This window comes from Schistocerca piceifrons, chromosome 3 (assembly GCF_021461385.2).
Source record: "Schistocerca piceifrons isolate TAMUIC-IGC-003096 chromosome 3, iqSchPice1.1, whole genome shotgun sequence".
Lineage (NCBI taxonomy): Eukaryota > Metazoa > Arthropoda > Insecta > Orthoptera > Acrididae > Schistocerca > Schistocerca piceifrons.
Genome location: NC_060140.1, coordinates 85,201,401 through 85,217,973, shown reverse-complemented (window position 1 = coordinate 85,217,973; position 16,573 = coordinate 85,201,401). Strand labels below are relative to the sequence as shown.

At 37.9% G+C, this 16,573-nt stretch overlaps 1 protein-coding gene across 4 annotated transcripts in view; it reads right to left on the bottom strand.

Moving 5' to 3' along the window:
- LOC124788117 (pericentriolar material 1 protein-like) overlaps window positions 1-16,573 on the bottom strand; it is a 392,802-nt gene that overhangs the window by 221,495 nt on the left and 154,734 nt on the right. For all 4 annotated transcript variants that reach the window (XM_047255242.1, XM_047255241.1, XM_047255243.1 and 1 more), the window contains one exon: window positions 6,018-6,355. In XM_047255242.1, the coding sequence (XP_047111198.1) occupies window positions 6,018-6,355 (338 nt within the window). The remainder of the gene's footprint in view (window positions 1-6,017; window positions 6,356-16,573) is intronic.

Genomic DNA, 16,573 nt, shown 5'->3' with positions numbered 1-16,573 from the left:
AGTCCTTTGCTGTCTCTGACAGAATTACAATGTCATCGACGAACCTCAAAGTTTTTATTTTTTCTCCATGGATTTTAATACCTACTCGGAACTTTTCTTTTGTTTCCTTTACTGCTTGCTCAATATACAGATTGAATAACATCGGGTAGAGGCTACAACCCTGTCTCAATCCCTTCCCAACCACTGCTTCCTTTCATGTCCCTCGACTCTTATAACTGCCATCTGCTTTCTGTACAAATTGTAAATAGCCTTTCGCGCTCTGTATTTTACCCCTGCCACCTTCAGAATTAAGTCTACAAATGCTAGAAACGTAGGTTTGCCTTTCCTTAATCTTTCTTCTAAGATAATTCATACGGTCAGTATTGCCTCACATTTTTACGGAATCCAAACTGATCGTCCCCAAGGTCGGCTTCTACCAGTTTTTCCATTTGTCTGTAAAGAATTCGCGTTAGTATTTTGCAGCTGTGACTTATTAAACAGATAGTTCGATAATTTTCACATCTGTCAACACCTGCTTTCTTTGGGATTGGAATTATTATATTCTTCTTGAAGTCTGAGGGAATTTCGCCTGCCTCATACATCTTGCTCACCAGATGGTACAGTTTTGTCAGGACTGGCTCTCCCAAGGCTGTCAGTAGTTCTAATGGAATGTTGTCTACTCCCGGGGCCTTGTTTCGACTTAGGTCTTTCAGTGCTCTGTCAAACTCATAACGCAATATCATATCTCCCATTTCATCTCCATCTACCTCCTCTTCCATTTCCATAATACTGTCCTCAAGAACATCGCCCCTGTGTAGACCCTCTATATACTCCTTCCATCTTTCTGCTTTCCCTTCTTTGCTTAGAACTGGGTTTCCACATTGTAATGTATCACAAGGATACATTTTAATGTATCCTTGTGATAACAATCACAGACAATTTCATTGATAATTAATTTGATATGATTTATTTCATTTTTTTGACATTTAATTCCGGATTAATTTTCTTTCTTGTTCCATCTGAATGTCACCAATTTGTTCTAAAGCTGATTAAAAGGTGGAACGTATTTACACAGTATTCTAAAATTTGAACAGTAACCAAATTTCTCACTTTCAATCCATCTGGTAAATAGTTACAGTACCTCATAATCAAACAAAATAATGACTAATATACTGCCCACCACTATTCTCTGCTGTGCTGTGTCATTGTGTGATAACCTTAAATACATACTTATCACACACTTTTATTTGGCCCTTCTGTGGTCAGTGGAATTTGGCTGACTTCATGCCACTCCAGAATATTTACGCTCAGCATCAACCATAGCTACGCAACAGTATTGTGCCCCATAACAAAAACTAGTCATCATGAATATGGTGTTGATCCATGTGTGCTGTTGTGCATAGTGACTGTTAATAGTATTAGCAAAAATAAGTGCAAAGGCTATACCTGATCCTTCTAACAACTCACTATAATCTTCTGTGACACATTAATCCATTACACGTTCATTTCTTTTGCACACTATAAAGTGTCTGCTCTAGGAATAGGAGGCAGGGATTGTCTCAGCAGCCAATGTGCTACAAGTCAGTCGCAAGATTCTGCTTCCGGCATCCTCCACACAGGAGCAAAGTAAAAGTGTCAATCAGTATAACACGTTTTGAATGGCTGTAATTGTGGAAAGTGACATCAATAGACTTTTACAGCAAAGATGCATGTTTCAAACCAAATGGTCTTCACACTCTGATCATTGTTAATTTAATGCCTAAACTGTAAGAAAGTTGGCAAAGTACTAATTTGCCCTGAAATTAGTGTAAAAGAACCAAAGCCTGAATATTCAAGTCCACCTATAAACTGCAAGAGTTCAAATACAAATCAGCATACAAACATATTGCTTTTGTGTTAATAATGACTCCACAGCTATGTGACAAATACTCACATGCTCATTACTTCCAGTTGCACTCTCAATCATGCAATAGGAAAGGAACCTAGACCCAGAGAACACACAGGAAATAATGGAGGCACCCGAGGCCTGTGACCATGCTGGAGGTAAGCCTTTACCATTCAATGGATTGATAAATTTTACAGCTTCGAGGGAAAATATAATGTCACTTAACACTTTCACCTGAGGTATAGTATATTTCCACCTGGGGTACAGTGTATTAGAGTATTTTCACCTCGGAAAAAGCATATTTTTAAGCAGGAAATCAGGAAAAAATCTGTGAAATTTTATTTCTTGCTACATATACACCCAGGTAATTTTTCAGAAGATTAACCTAGTATTGTTTTCCACAAGTGAGTTGAGATTTAATGAATCCACTTAACTTCAAAATACAACACACAGTTTGACTAACAGTGATAAGATAGCCAGTTCAACGGTAAAACTGTGATATGAGCTTGTAAGAAGCAAAAGAACCAAATTTGTTAAACTAACATCTTTCGCTAAAACTGTGTGATAAAGAATAGAATTCTCAGGGAATTCTGAGAGATTGTGGGAGATGCTGAAATGTTTGATTTTATTACAAATCACTCTGGGATTCATATTGAAACAATCAGTTTTGCAGTCTTGTAAGGAAATATGTGAAAGTGTGTTGAATTATTGTAAGGTTTGCTGCACAATCACACCTACCTCCAGCATGGTCACATGGGTATAGAACTTCCTGGCACTTTAGCAAATGAAACCCAGCAAAAAACAATGCATGGCAACATGTACACTGCATATTTTCATATTACAAAAGAATAAATACGAATTCTGTCAGCTACAGCACAGTAGCTTCTGAGGCACTGAAATCGAGATTACTTTTTTCAGACACTTATAGCTCATATCACATGATCTCGCCAGCCACTGACAGCAGATATTCAGAGCTTAGGGTACATGATGCAGTCAGCCAATAGCAACAGGACTTAAGTAGCGTGAAGACACAAACAGGAAAAGTTACAGTTTTAAATTAATATGCATTGGTATAGCTACAAGAAAAGCTAAGCTTTCACATATAATATTGGTCTTTTAGCACATGTTACCCTTTAAATAACATATATCAAACACATATGTGCACATTTTAAATAATGGCACAAATGGCTGGTCTTCTGGGCTGGAAATTTTTGTCAGTGGCTGGTCCTCAAAGAGTTAAGTTTTGAATGAGAGTCAAACAATTTGTGACTTAAGAAATTCATTACACACTCTCACATGTAACATAATTCATCTTGTGTAAAAGGGTATTTACTTTGACAGTAATACTTCTCAGACCACCATTCACAATATTTTTCTGTGACCTGTAAGAAACGTAAACAGTTGTGACATCACACTCACTGAAAGCAGTCTGTTGTTATGGTGTACTGCATAGACTACATTTTGCTGTCAGCAGGTGTTGGTGTGTGCACTGTGTTTTGTTGTTTAAATGGCACATTTTCTTTACAACTAGAGTTTCATTTTGGTGTTATTCTCTCATTTATCTTTATTGCTGTACTATTATTCTGCAGTAGCAGGCTAACATAAAATTCTTTGTTACAGTACCTGTTCTTATCAGCCAAAATTACAAAAATGTAACTGAAAGGTCGAACAATGAAAACTTCCTGTAACTCTGTAAAATTCTTGGGTTTTTCCCAGATGAAAAATTTCCACATTTTTCCCAAACTTCCTCCTAGATGTCCTGGTGTGTATACACCCTGCTTTGTGTATAGTTTCAACCACAAAAAAAAGTTACCACCATATATTTCTTTGGTTGTATTCCTTCCACACATCCAAGAAAAAATATAATCTTAGTTTAATTAAAATAATCAACCCAAATACATCAGTGGTTCAGAAGGGGAAAATAATTACAAAGTAATTAATATTGAAAAGAACAGAAGAACATTTGAAAGGCAGTAACTTACAGTGATTCAGTGTGGGCATCACTGTACAGAGAAAGTATACTACTAAATTGCGTGCAAAGTAATAATATGCCTAACAAATTTAAAAAGTTGGCTTTATATTAAACACTTCATGTTTTCTAAAACCCGTCTTTAGGTATACGCAGTAGAAAAATAGTTTACATGTGGGCTAAATGTTGACAGATCTGTTGCCATGCCAAACCTTTGTGTTAACTTTGTGAACTGAGTAACAGTTCTACATGAATCTGGTGACATAACAATGTTTCCATAACTTTGCAATTAAGCATGGGAAACAACATACAATTCTGGTACCATGGAAGTTCCCTGAAAATATCTGGTAAGTAACAGCAAGCAACATAATCAACTGTCACTTATTGTATGAATGAACTGCACAACTCAGTACTAATTGTAGTGACTACACTGATATATGCCACCCAGAAAAATTCAATTTAGAAAACCTTAAAATTGCACAATTGTAATAATCAGAACACAATGGATCAATAATTCAGGAAAACAAAAGTTATGTCTTTTGCAGTAATTGAAATTAACTTTCTTCTGGAAGAAGGGAGGAGTGACCATTCAAACCAAAGATGAATGTTTAACAGAACATGTTGAAGTACTAAAATGTCAAAGAAGGTTCTGGAATCTGAGTTGAGATTTGTGAATTTCACACACACACAGTATTCTGCAGATAACCCACTTCTTTTTCTTTTGACTTAACACAGGAGTCTCTCGCCCCACATTCTGAGTGGCATATCAACCTCTTTTTATCTTTTTTCATCTGTTTTATTTGAGAATAGTCAGTGAAAACTAAAGGTACCAAGGCATTCTGCATTTCATTACGTCTTCCCATCAGACAAGGGATATTTGGCTTTCATTTTTAATGAGTAAATTGCCTTCAATTATTAATTTTAAACATTCATTCTCACTGAAATAAATAACCAGTTGCCCAAAAACATTAAAGGTGAGCACCTACAACTCAAGTACACTACTGGAAGTATGTAAAGGGCAGCTAAACAGAATCAATATCTTGTGTTACTTTCCCACATAGAATCAACTTGGATGAAGAGACACACATTATTACTGTAAGATCTCTATACTTTTTACTAGTTACAGTCCTGCACATGGATTCTGCAGAACTGGGTAAATATGAGAAATTTACTTAATGTGTCTTATTCTGTAATACTGATTCATCTCAAAGCCAGGTGGTACCAACTTCCACTTCAAAATCAATTTTAGGATACATCATGAAATTAGCAGTTGTACAGTACATAGATATTTATAACAGTCTAATCAAAATATGACCTCTGGTGTAATTTCTACACCTTTAGGTCACTCCAGTCAAAATGATAGTTGGGAAGAAATAACTGTTTTGTGGAAAATCTCAGTCTATAGCACAATAGGCTGACACAATGGATAAAGTTACTCCATTCCCATGCTTTACTTTATTTGAAACAAATTACACTCAGTATAAGAATGTAATTCAAGTTTTTAACAGAGCCTACATACAACATTTTGATATCAGTGTTGTCCCATTACGAATTGCAACACAGTTTCCAATTCTCCCTCCAAGAGCAACTATGAATGTACAAGAAAACTTGCGAATGTACTGGGTGCTGTACAAATTACACATATAAATTAAGAGGATGCAACATGCAGATGTTTTAAAATAGGTTCCTTGTGTGACAGATATGAAGATGACTCATTTGCTAAATGCTACTTCTCAGAAACATGACCAGGTAAAAATCTGGTACTCAATATGACATTATTTTAACACAACAATCGCCTGAAATATACATACAATTTTGTTAAGACAACTAATGCATACATCTGAATGATGATAATATATCCATCTTCAACTTAGTTTCAGTAAATTACACTTTATGGATGAACAAAATAACAAGACTGCATATTTTAAAACATTCTTTTCTTCTTAACATACTGGTAGGTACAATGGCAATAAATATTCCTGAGACATGAATATTATACAAGAAAATATTGGCATATCGAAGAAGATAAACCCTAAGGATCATTTACACTTCGACAATAAAACTGAAGTATACAATTTTTGCATATCAGAAAATGATCAGAAATATCAGTCTAATGGCAATTAGGTGTGCAAAAAATACTAAGACAACGGTAAATGTAAATACTTTTCAGATTTGATCATTTACCTCCGGAAATTGTCCCAGTAGTTATTGGCGCGGTTTCCTGGTGGTACTTGGTTATTCAGTGCTTGTGGTGATCGCACAACGGAAGACGGTGGAGGAGGTGGAGCTGGCACTGGTACAGGAAGAGGGAGAGTATGAACAGGAGCCGCTGAAGGAACCACCAAGTTAGGGAGTGAGTGTGCACTTGCAACGCTATCCGTAGGCAATCCAGAACTGTATGGACCACCATTATTAACAGCAGGAACTGGTTTGGCGTTCTGAATTGTGGAAGACTCATTCAGAAGCTCATTTGAAAGAGGCAGCTGTGTCTCCAATCTGGTCCCGACTCGTTCTTGTTGTAGCTGTGAAAGAAAAGGTCTTAAAGTCTGTTTTGTTGAAAACAGCATACTTGTTTTAACTTAAAATTTAGATGTACATGACTGTCAGTACATTGTCATCTCGAAGTGTCGTAAGTGCAGAAGTTCATCAACCTAGTTTTTGATGAGCACAGATTTATGCCAATTACTTTTTATCTCCCCCCTCCCCACCCCCCTCCACCAGCAAGATGCAACTCTCGCTGTTTTTCTGATAAAAAATTTGAAAACAATATAAAGTTGTGACAACACAAGTGATAGCCTCCACTTAAATAGAGTAAATAGCTACTTATGTAGTCAAAGATATATTTTACGTTGCAATGTTGTAGTGAATGCATCCTATGTGGCTAGTGGATGTGATGTCAGACAAGGGGCGCTGGAACAGTCTTTAAGAGCAAGGAGCAGGCATTGTGGCCTTGGTGGCCACGAGGGTAACACTTTTGTATAGTGAGAGACCAGCCATTTTCTTTAATAAATGTGTTCTGCACAAGTCAAACTTTTATTCACGGTATCACAACTAATATTAAAGTATTTAACATACCTGTACGAGAACTTCACAAAGTGATGTCACAAAAATATGGTACAAATGTAGGACATAATACACTAACAGAAATCAACTGAAAAAGTGATGAAACATATAAAACTTGCATTTAAATTATTCTCAGTTATATACCTTTAATTTGTTCATAATTTATTTATAAAATTAAAAAATAAGAAGGATTTTCAAAATGGTTCAAAGGGCTCTGAGCACTATGGGACTTAACAACTGAGGTCATCAGTCCCCTGGAACTTAGAACTACTTAGACCCAACTAACCTAAGGACATCACACACATCCATGCCCGAGGCAGGATTCGAACCTGCGACCGTGGCAGTCGCGCGGTTCCGGACTGAAGCGCCTAGAACTGCTCAGCCACTGCGGCCGGCGAAGGATTTTCTTCCATCTCTAAGAGCAAACAATTAGCTTAGAATACATTACATCATAGGTGTACATGTGCCATGCTACCGTAGCACCCTGCTACAGAAGCCAAAACAAAGTGGTACAGCCCACTGATAGAATGGAATACTGTGTGACAATTTGTCTTCTGCATTTGATGGGGAACAATGCTGCAACAATCCATGCTGAGTTGGTGAAAGAGTACAACAACAATGCACAATCATATGACACAATGTTTAGATTGTGGAGATGCTTCTAGTGTGGTCAAACAAGTCTGAATGACAAAGAACGAAACAGCAGGCCATATCTCTGTGAAGAACAGGGAATCACAAGAGAAGTGCATGTGCTGGGGCTAGAAGACCTGGATATCTCCACTGATGTGATGGCAGAGAAAGTGAAGATCAGTTATGCATCAGAGTTCAACATCTTACATGACATTTCAAACATAACAAAGATTGTTGCCCACTGGTTTCTGCAACTGCTCCCACCCTTTCAGAAAGCCTACTGAACTGCGGCAACAGTGGGTATGTTGCAGCTCTGTTACACCAAACCAGACTACTACTTTAGCCACTTAATCACCATGGGCAACTGCTGAGTGTATCACTATGACTACGATACAGAGGAGCAAAGAAAGCAGCAGAAACCTGTGGCTTAAACATCACTCTCAAACAAGTTAAGATCCAGCCATTATCAGGCAAGGTAATGCTGAATGTTTTTTTGTGTTGCTAGGGATTGGTGCTAATAGATTAGGATAACACAGAAATTTCCTGATGAGGTTACCGGAGTCTCCGAAGAAGAAGTGTCATGGGAAGCTGCAAAGGGGTGTTTTTGCTCCGTGACAATGCTCCAGCTTATTATGCTCAAGTCAAAGTCACACCTGCTGTTTCTGAGGGCTATCATATTTTGCCTTACCCCATCCCTCTGATATGACACCCAGTGACATCATCTTCTGTCCTTGGATGAAGAAACCACTGCATGGCAAGCAGTTCATAAATGAGGATGAGGTGATTTTCAAGGTGCAAAATGAAGGCTTGTGAAACCTGGGTCTCTGCCAAGTCATCTGTCATTGGGAAAAATGTGTTGCACCAATAGGCAGATATGCAGAGAAGGCCAACCATCATCACCGCGTTTCATTGTTGCACACTGATTTTTTTGAGGTGATAATTAATGACAAGGAGAGTAGTGAATGGGGATGTAGTCTTGCAGAGTGTAAGGCTATGTTTATGCTGCAACCTCACTGCTGGCATCTCACTGTTCGCTACTGGCACATCACACCTCCCTGTACGTTGACAGCCTTGTTACATTTACATTGCAACCTTGCTGTTTGGCCAAAGAAATTACCCTGCAGCTGATCACATAGCTAGTTGAATGCTAGCAGAGTCAAACACAGCACTGCTAGAGTTACTTTGAAGCAACCAATCATGGCTCAAGTTTCAGGGCAAGTAGTGAGGGTCATGGTGCAAAAGGGAGAAAACTGGGCAGGCTGAAGAGAGAAACATGCTTTATGACCATCGTTCAATTATACTGGTCAAAACGATGAGAAGCTGCTTTCAACTATATCATGTATGGATGCTGTCATTTTTAGAAAGATTTTAATGATGTGTGAAGCTGTAATGGCACCAACACTAATCAAAAATGTTTTACGATCTGAAGATGGCGAACTGAAACTAGTAATCCATCCAAATACTGAATCATGCAGGAATAATTTTTAAAACTTATGATTTTGAACTTGTAGGACTGTGCATACACAAAGGTTGCAATTATGAAACTAGAAATACGAACAATTTTCATGGAGAAGTACATACAAAGGCTCTGTATCAAAGAAACAAGCTGTATAAACCTATAACACTCTCCAGTGTATTGGCTGTAGAAACAAAGAATGTAAAAACATTAGCTAAGTACTGCTGGAAAAAAAAATTAGTACACCTGGAAAGATGACTTCAATTTTGATCTGATGATGGCACATGCCACCTGGGCAATATTAGATGTACTAGTAATGGTTTCAAAATCATCCACCAACAGGTAGCATAGTCGCACAGTTGCCAGAGTGCCATCTGAGTCTGTCCTTTAATAAAGAAAGCTTGCAGACAGTGTTCTGCAAACACACGAAGCAAACAGACAACCATGTCATAGAGATGCATTTGTGCTTCCTACAGCCAACTCAACTGAACAAGTATGAACGGGGTCAAATTGTGGTCTGCTGAGTGATGAGATAGTCGTTTCAGAGAACTGCTACAAAAGTTGGATATGCTGTGTCAGTTGTGCAACGATGCTGATATCAGTGGTCACATCAACATTCTCATACCTGTAGATGAGGTTCTGGACATCCGTGCAGCAGAGATGCCCATCCGAATCGTCATATTGTAAGGGCAGCAGTGGCAGATCGTACAGCTATCACAGCACAGATAAGAGTGCTTGTGAGCACAGATGTGTCAACACGAACTGTTGCGAACCGGTTATTAGCAGTAGGACTACGAGCACGCACATTTCTAGCCGATCTTCCTCTCATGCCACAGCATCGACGTGCACGACTTGACTGGTCCATCAGAGGATCACTTGGAAGACTGAATGGTGCGCTGTGGTCTTTGGCGATGAAAGCAGATTCTGCTTGCATTCAGGTGACGACTGTTTGCACGTAGTACGACGTAGACCTGGTGAACTCAGTCTTGTAGAGTGTATTTGTCCAAGAAACGCAGCTCTACCCCAAGCCTTATGGTCTGGGGTGTGGAGAAGACGCTAACCAGCATTTGCTACACGTAGAATGTTATTAGATCCATATTTTTACCTTTCTTGCAACAGGAAGGTGATGTGTCCTTCCAACAGGATAATGTTCACCAACACTGCCAGTGAAACTCTTCATGCTCTGCAGGACATGCAGCAACTTCCCTGGTCAGTACGATATCTGGACTTGTCTCCAATTGAACACTTGTGGAGTATGATGGCACAAGAAGTGACTCAACCAACTCAGCAACCAACAACTCTTACCGAACTATGTGAATGGGTCGAGCAGACGTTGCGTAATGTATCCAAGGACAGCATTCACCATCCGTACGATGGGTGCCAGAGGCACTGGCAGCATTGCTGCCCATGGAGGCTATAACATGTACTAACATGTGTGTTTCAGCATTGGTAGATACTTGGTACCACAGACTGTTTGTGCTACTGATCTGTAAATGTAATCATTTCATGTACTCCATATGCACTGCTGCAGCAATAAATCTTGATCGAATTAGAAACCTCTGAAAAGGTGTACTAATTTTTTTTCCTGCTCTGAATTTAGGAGAGGATGGTGAATTACAAACAAACAAATAAAAAAGCTGCCATACATTTAAGCTTTTGTCCAAAAGGGGTTCTTCTGAAGTAGAAAACACACACACTTTCACCTAAGCACAACTCGCAACTATCCTTCACCTACCCATCTCTTTCCCTGCTCCCACTCCAGCACTACACAGCCTTCTATTCCACCAACATACCCACTAGCCTTATTTATCTCCTTTTTCCATTCCCCTTCCCTTCTCACCTGCTGTCCACGAAGCCTCCCAATTGCACCTAACAAACCTATCCTACTCCACTATGTCCCTGTACGCTCCCACAAGCAGCACAACACATTCCCCCACCCCTGCCCAGCTATTCCTTCCCCTCCCTCTCTTCGCACCAGCCACTTCCGTACACCCACTACCCACCCTACACCAGACTGCTTCTCCCAGCAGGTGCTGTTGCAGTCTGGCCACAGGCAGTAGTATCCTTGTGTGAGTTGTGCCTGTGTGAATGAGTGTTTGTTTTTCAACTTCAGAGGAAGGCCTTTTGCCCAAAAGCTTGAATGAATGGCAGGCTTTATGTTGGTCCTCTCTGCGACTCTATATGGTGATAGAAATTTATCCTTCTCATAATACTGTTGTTATTCCATCCTGGACTTTCCATTGTTAGATATATTTAAGAAAGTTTTGATGATGATGATGATGATGATGATATCTCATAGTTTTTACAGCAAGTAATACAAAAATTATTCACATTCACACAGTTTTGTCATTTAGTTCACTTATACACATGTTTTACTATGACTTTTATATAAAGACTGATCTGGTACGGTTTCCATGTTTTGATTGTTTCAGGCATTGGACATTCCAAAAGCTGTTGAAGTGTGCTAATAACTGAAGAGTAAAATAATGTGTGAAGTGGTGTCATTGACAAGCGATGAGATAGAATATACAATTTACATTGTACTTGTACATAATTAGGACAAAAAACTTGTTTCCAGTTACGCAATCTACATTCAGTGTCCTTCTAAGTGACATGTCCATGCTGCTGTACAAAATGATCCAAGGATGAATAAATACTACTACTACTACTACTACTAATACTATCATCATCATGGCACCTATGTTTTCATGACATAGATGTTAGTCCCTCCTCAGATTCGTCTAGATAATTTCTATGCTGCAGATGATCCCTTCAATCAGTTCTTACATAGACTTACTAAAAACTACACTTATTCATTTATATGTGACCACAGATTTCATCTCTTCTCTCCAAACAAATAGTGTACTTCAATTTTGTCTGTGGTGAAGACATGCAACATGTGAATTACAACAGAGCTTCTTATAAAAAGACATATGGATGTGAACTATAAATTCAGGCATCTTTTACTGTTAATATATTTATTGAACTGCAAATCTAATTACACTGAAAGAAGTAATGAAGAGCTCTTCTTAGACAGCCATGTGATTTTGTCTGTGACAGTCATCTTACATGTTTTCTCAGACTGCTACCCTTCTGGTACTCACTGCATTCATACACTCATTGCGTACTCACTGCATTCATATATTATGCCTGCCATCTCACGATTCTATAGATGCAACTATCAACTCATATTCCAACAAGTGAGCAAGTATAGAACTTGTGCAGTTCTTGAATATCAATGTCACTGTAAATCTTTTCTGAGGACAGCCATAAAAATTCAATTGAATAAATCGAGAGGTATCTTTACTAGAGATTATTAAGAAAAGGAACAAAACATATATTGTTTGTTAGATGTTACTGGTAGTACTCATGAGTCTATTCAAAAAGAGTCAAAACCTATGTCTGTCTCTCAAAAACCTAAATGTGATTGCTGTGCAGCACATGTTCTGCAAGACTAGTAGTAAATCCAAATTCTTCACTTCCCCATAAACGCAATGAGGTTAGACTGGCAATGATTGCATCATCCAGTCCCCTGGCAATATTTTTCTTACTAGTTAATGAAGTGACAAATTTTTTTAATAATGTTTGGTTTAATTCAGAGTTGTTATGCTGCAGCAACAGAAAAAATGCAGAAACACAAAACTCATCAACCGACTTTCTGAAAACGAGTTTTGAGAGATAAGATATGAATAAGACTCTTAAGTAAGTAATGACACCAACGAGCTAAAAAATAATGTTAATGGTATGTACAAATAAATTTTATAATAAAACTGGCAGGTGGCCAATAAACAAGTAAACAAATGACACACAGTCTCAAACCACAATATTACCAAATATTATGTGATTTGGGAACTCAGAATACAGGCTTTGTAACACAGTGGGTTTCTAATACAAGTAAAGCTGAATCGTGCATAGAATGGTGGAAAGTTAAACAACAATATGCATGATAATGCCTGACAAAGACATGAATATATGAATTGCAACAGAGGTTTTATGAAGAGACATATGGATATAAACTGTAAACTCAGGCATCATTTCTTGTTAATGTCTTTAATCTACTGCAAATTTAATTACACCAAAAGTAGTACTGACTAGTTCCTCTTAGGCAGCCACATTCATAAATGATCAGCAATGTGACCATCTGACAAACAGCTTGCTTGAGCTTAAAATACAGAAAACACATGTTGGCAGCACTGGCACAGATCGCACATGCTTGAATATTAAGCTCATGAAGATAAGTCAGTAATTCTATAATAACTGTCAATTAAATTCATATTACACCACAACAAAGTTAATTAGAGTCTGTTTTATATTATCTACTGAAGGTTTCACTTGTTTCAAAGTATTTCTTGGAAAGAAACAAAAACATAAAATAAGAGCCGGTTTCCGTGTACTTTAGACATACGTTTACATATATTCTTTAAGCATTAAGTCAAGAAGTTACGTTGTTTTCATCACACATATATTTAATAGTGCCGTATCTATTTAGCGAAGTACAGGTTTTAAGTTCTATCCTTTGTTTCCTTTCAAAACACATAAAGTACGTATCGTACATACACAATCTAATTTTTCGGGTATACAAGTTTTGATTTTGGACATTAGTTTAACTTCATTATGTTACTATATTAATAGTATACATGTATATTAGTGTTCCACATAACTTAAGCTACTTTTGTGATCTGTAGTTAATAGAATATTACTGTTATTGTCTAGATAAATTTTATAAAAAATGTTGTATACAACCATGAGCGAGAAATATTTGAGCTGCCATAGGAAAATCAGTTCTGGGGCTCTGTGCAGCTGTGTGGCAGATGGTTACACTGGGGTGAATGTAGTGGCATGGGAATCAGGGAAGTAAATGGCTCTCTTCCATGGTATTGCAGATTATGTTCAAGGGATAGGAAAATAGCAGAACAGGAAGGGAAGATTAGAGCCCTTCAGGCTAAACTGGATAGTGCTACGGAGGAACTGATGAGGTTAAGGGGGGAGGAGGGTGAAGACAGATGGGAAGTGGTAGCAAGGAACAGGGGCCACAGAAAGAGAACAGTATCAAACAGTTTCATCATTGGCACAAACAACAGATTTGCTCTGCTACCTCAGTCAACTAAGGAAGAGGCTCAAGTAGATGTAAGTGTAGTGAGCACTCACCAGAATTTCACTAGGAAACCAACTGTTGCAAAAAAAGTACAAAGTAGGAGGAAAGTTCTGTTGTTAGGTAGCAGCCATGGAAGAGGTGTGGGCCAGATCTTGCAGGAAAAATTAGGTGACAGGTACCAGATCACAAGTATTTTCAAGCCCAGTGCATGTCTTAGCCATGTGATAGAGAATGTAGGTTCATTGTGCAAGGGTTTTACAAAGCAGGATCAAGTTGTGGTAGTTGGTGGACCGGAAACAGTATTGATAGGGATCAGGGCTACAATATTGAGTGTGACCTGGTAAAAATAGCATCTGCAACGAACCATACAAATGTCGGCTTGGTTCCTGCTCTGATGCGGTATGACTGGCCCCAACTGAACAGCCCGTCAGGAGGGTCAATATGGAGCTAGATCAGCTGCTTTGGAAGGCTACTTTGTCAGGCACAGGTTTGGTATCTGTTGATGGTATTGGTAGGTGGGACTTCATAAGACATGGCCTGCATCTCAATAGGGAAGGGAAGGGTAAACTGGCTGGGATGGTAGCAAAATCTTTAAGGGGGGGAGGGCGGTTGCACTGAAACTCATGGGAGTTTTTTTTTTAGGCTAAGATTAGTGTCCAGTCATTCTACATTGATTGAAATTAGGCTTAATGAGAAATTTAGAGAGGCAGGTGCTAGAGATGTGAAAATATCACAAGATTCTCATAACGGTATAGTGAAAAATAATGTTAGTATGTCACAAGATTCACATAAAAGCACAGTGAAAAATAATGTTAATATATTGTATCAGAATATCATGGGATTAAAAAACAAAGTAGATGATCTTCTTGTTTGTTTAGAAGATTTAGAAACTGAAGGTGGAATAAATGTACTATACCTGTCTGAACATCATATAGTCACAGCTATGGAAATGGTAAACGTAGGTGAATATAAGCTTTCAGCACATGTAAGTAGAGACATTATAGAGCAACTTATAGAAGCATGTGCATTTGAGCTTAAGCTAAATAATGGCACTTTCATAATTGTAGCTGTGTATAGGTCCCGATTCGGAAATTTTTAACTATTTTTGAAAAACTTGGATTCTTTGTTGTGCTACCTGTCAAAGCAAATTATTGTTTGTAGGGATTTCAACATACATCTTCTGAAAGAGTCCGACAGAAAGCTTGACCTTGAAGTATTACTTGGTTCTTTCAATTTGGCATCAATTGTTGATTTTCCTACTCGGGTGGTACAGGAAAGCAGCACACTGATAGAAAACATTTTCATAGAGCAAGATAAATTTAATCAAATAAAAACTTTTCCTGTTAAGAATGGTCTGTCTGATCATGATGCACAGCTAATTACAGTATATGATATAGCTCCATACAGTAATGCAAAACAGCCCTCCAAAATAGCATGTTCCATGAATGATTTTACAATTTCAAATTTTAGGGAAAGCTTGCAACAGTTAGACTGGGATGAGGTGTACCTTTGTGAGTATATTTGAAAACAGTGAAATATAGTTGTAAGAAACCATGTCAAAAGCCATGGCTTACTAAAGGGATAAAAATATCTTGTAAACAGTAAAGGGAAATGTACCTTATAGCTAGAAGGAGTAATGATCCCGAAACAGTGAAACATTATAAAAACTATTGCGCTGTATTAAGGAAAGTTATTAAAAAGTCCAGAAGTATGTGCATTATGTCTGAGATTAGCACATCTGATAATAAAATTAAAACAATCTGGACTACTGTGAAAAGGGAAACAGGGCAACCAAGAGCACAGGAAGACCAGATTTCTATCAAACACAATGAAAAGTTTGTTAACAAGAAGTCAGAATTAGAAAACATTATTAATAATCATTTTGAAGTGTTGTAGATAAAATAGGATCCAGCTATTCATTAGAAAATGCAAGGCAGTATATGGAAGAGGCAGTACCTATGCAATTTGATAAAACTGAAATTCAACTCACCTCTCCTACTGTAATTAGGAAAATAATAAATTAACTCACAAGAAAAAGCTGACATGGAATTGATGGCATTTGAAACAGAGTACTAAAAGCTTGTTCCCAACAAATAAGTAGGATTCTCACCCACATATGTAGTAGCTCACTGAAACAGGGCATTTTTCCAGATAGACTGAAATACACTATTGTTAAACCATTGCATAAAAAAGGGGATAGATCTGATGCTAACAACTACCACCCAATCTCACTTCTGACAGCTTTATCCAAAATTCTTGAAAAAGTAATGAATTCAAGAGTAGCATCACATATTTGTAAAAATGAAGTACTAGCAAAATGTCAATTTGGTTTTCAGAAAGGCTTCTCAACAGAAAATGCTATAAACGTTGTTACTGATCAAATATTAAATGCATTGAATAACCAAATATCACCCCATTGGGATATTTTGTGATCTCTCAAAGGCTTTTGATTGTGTGAATCATGAAATTCTTCTAGATAAGCTCAAGTTTTGTGGT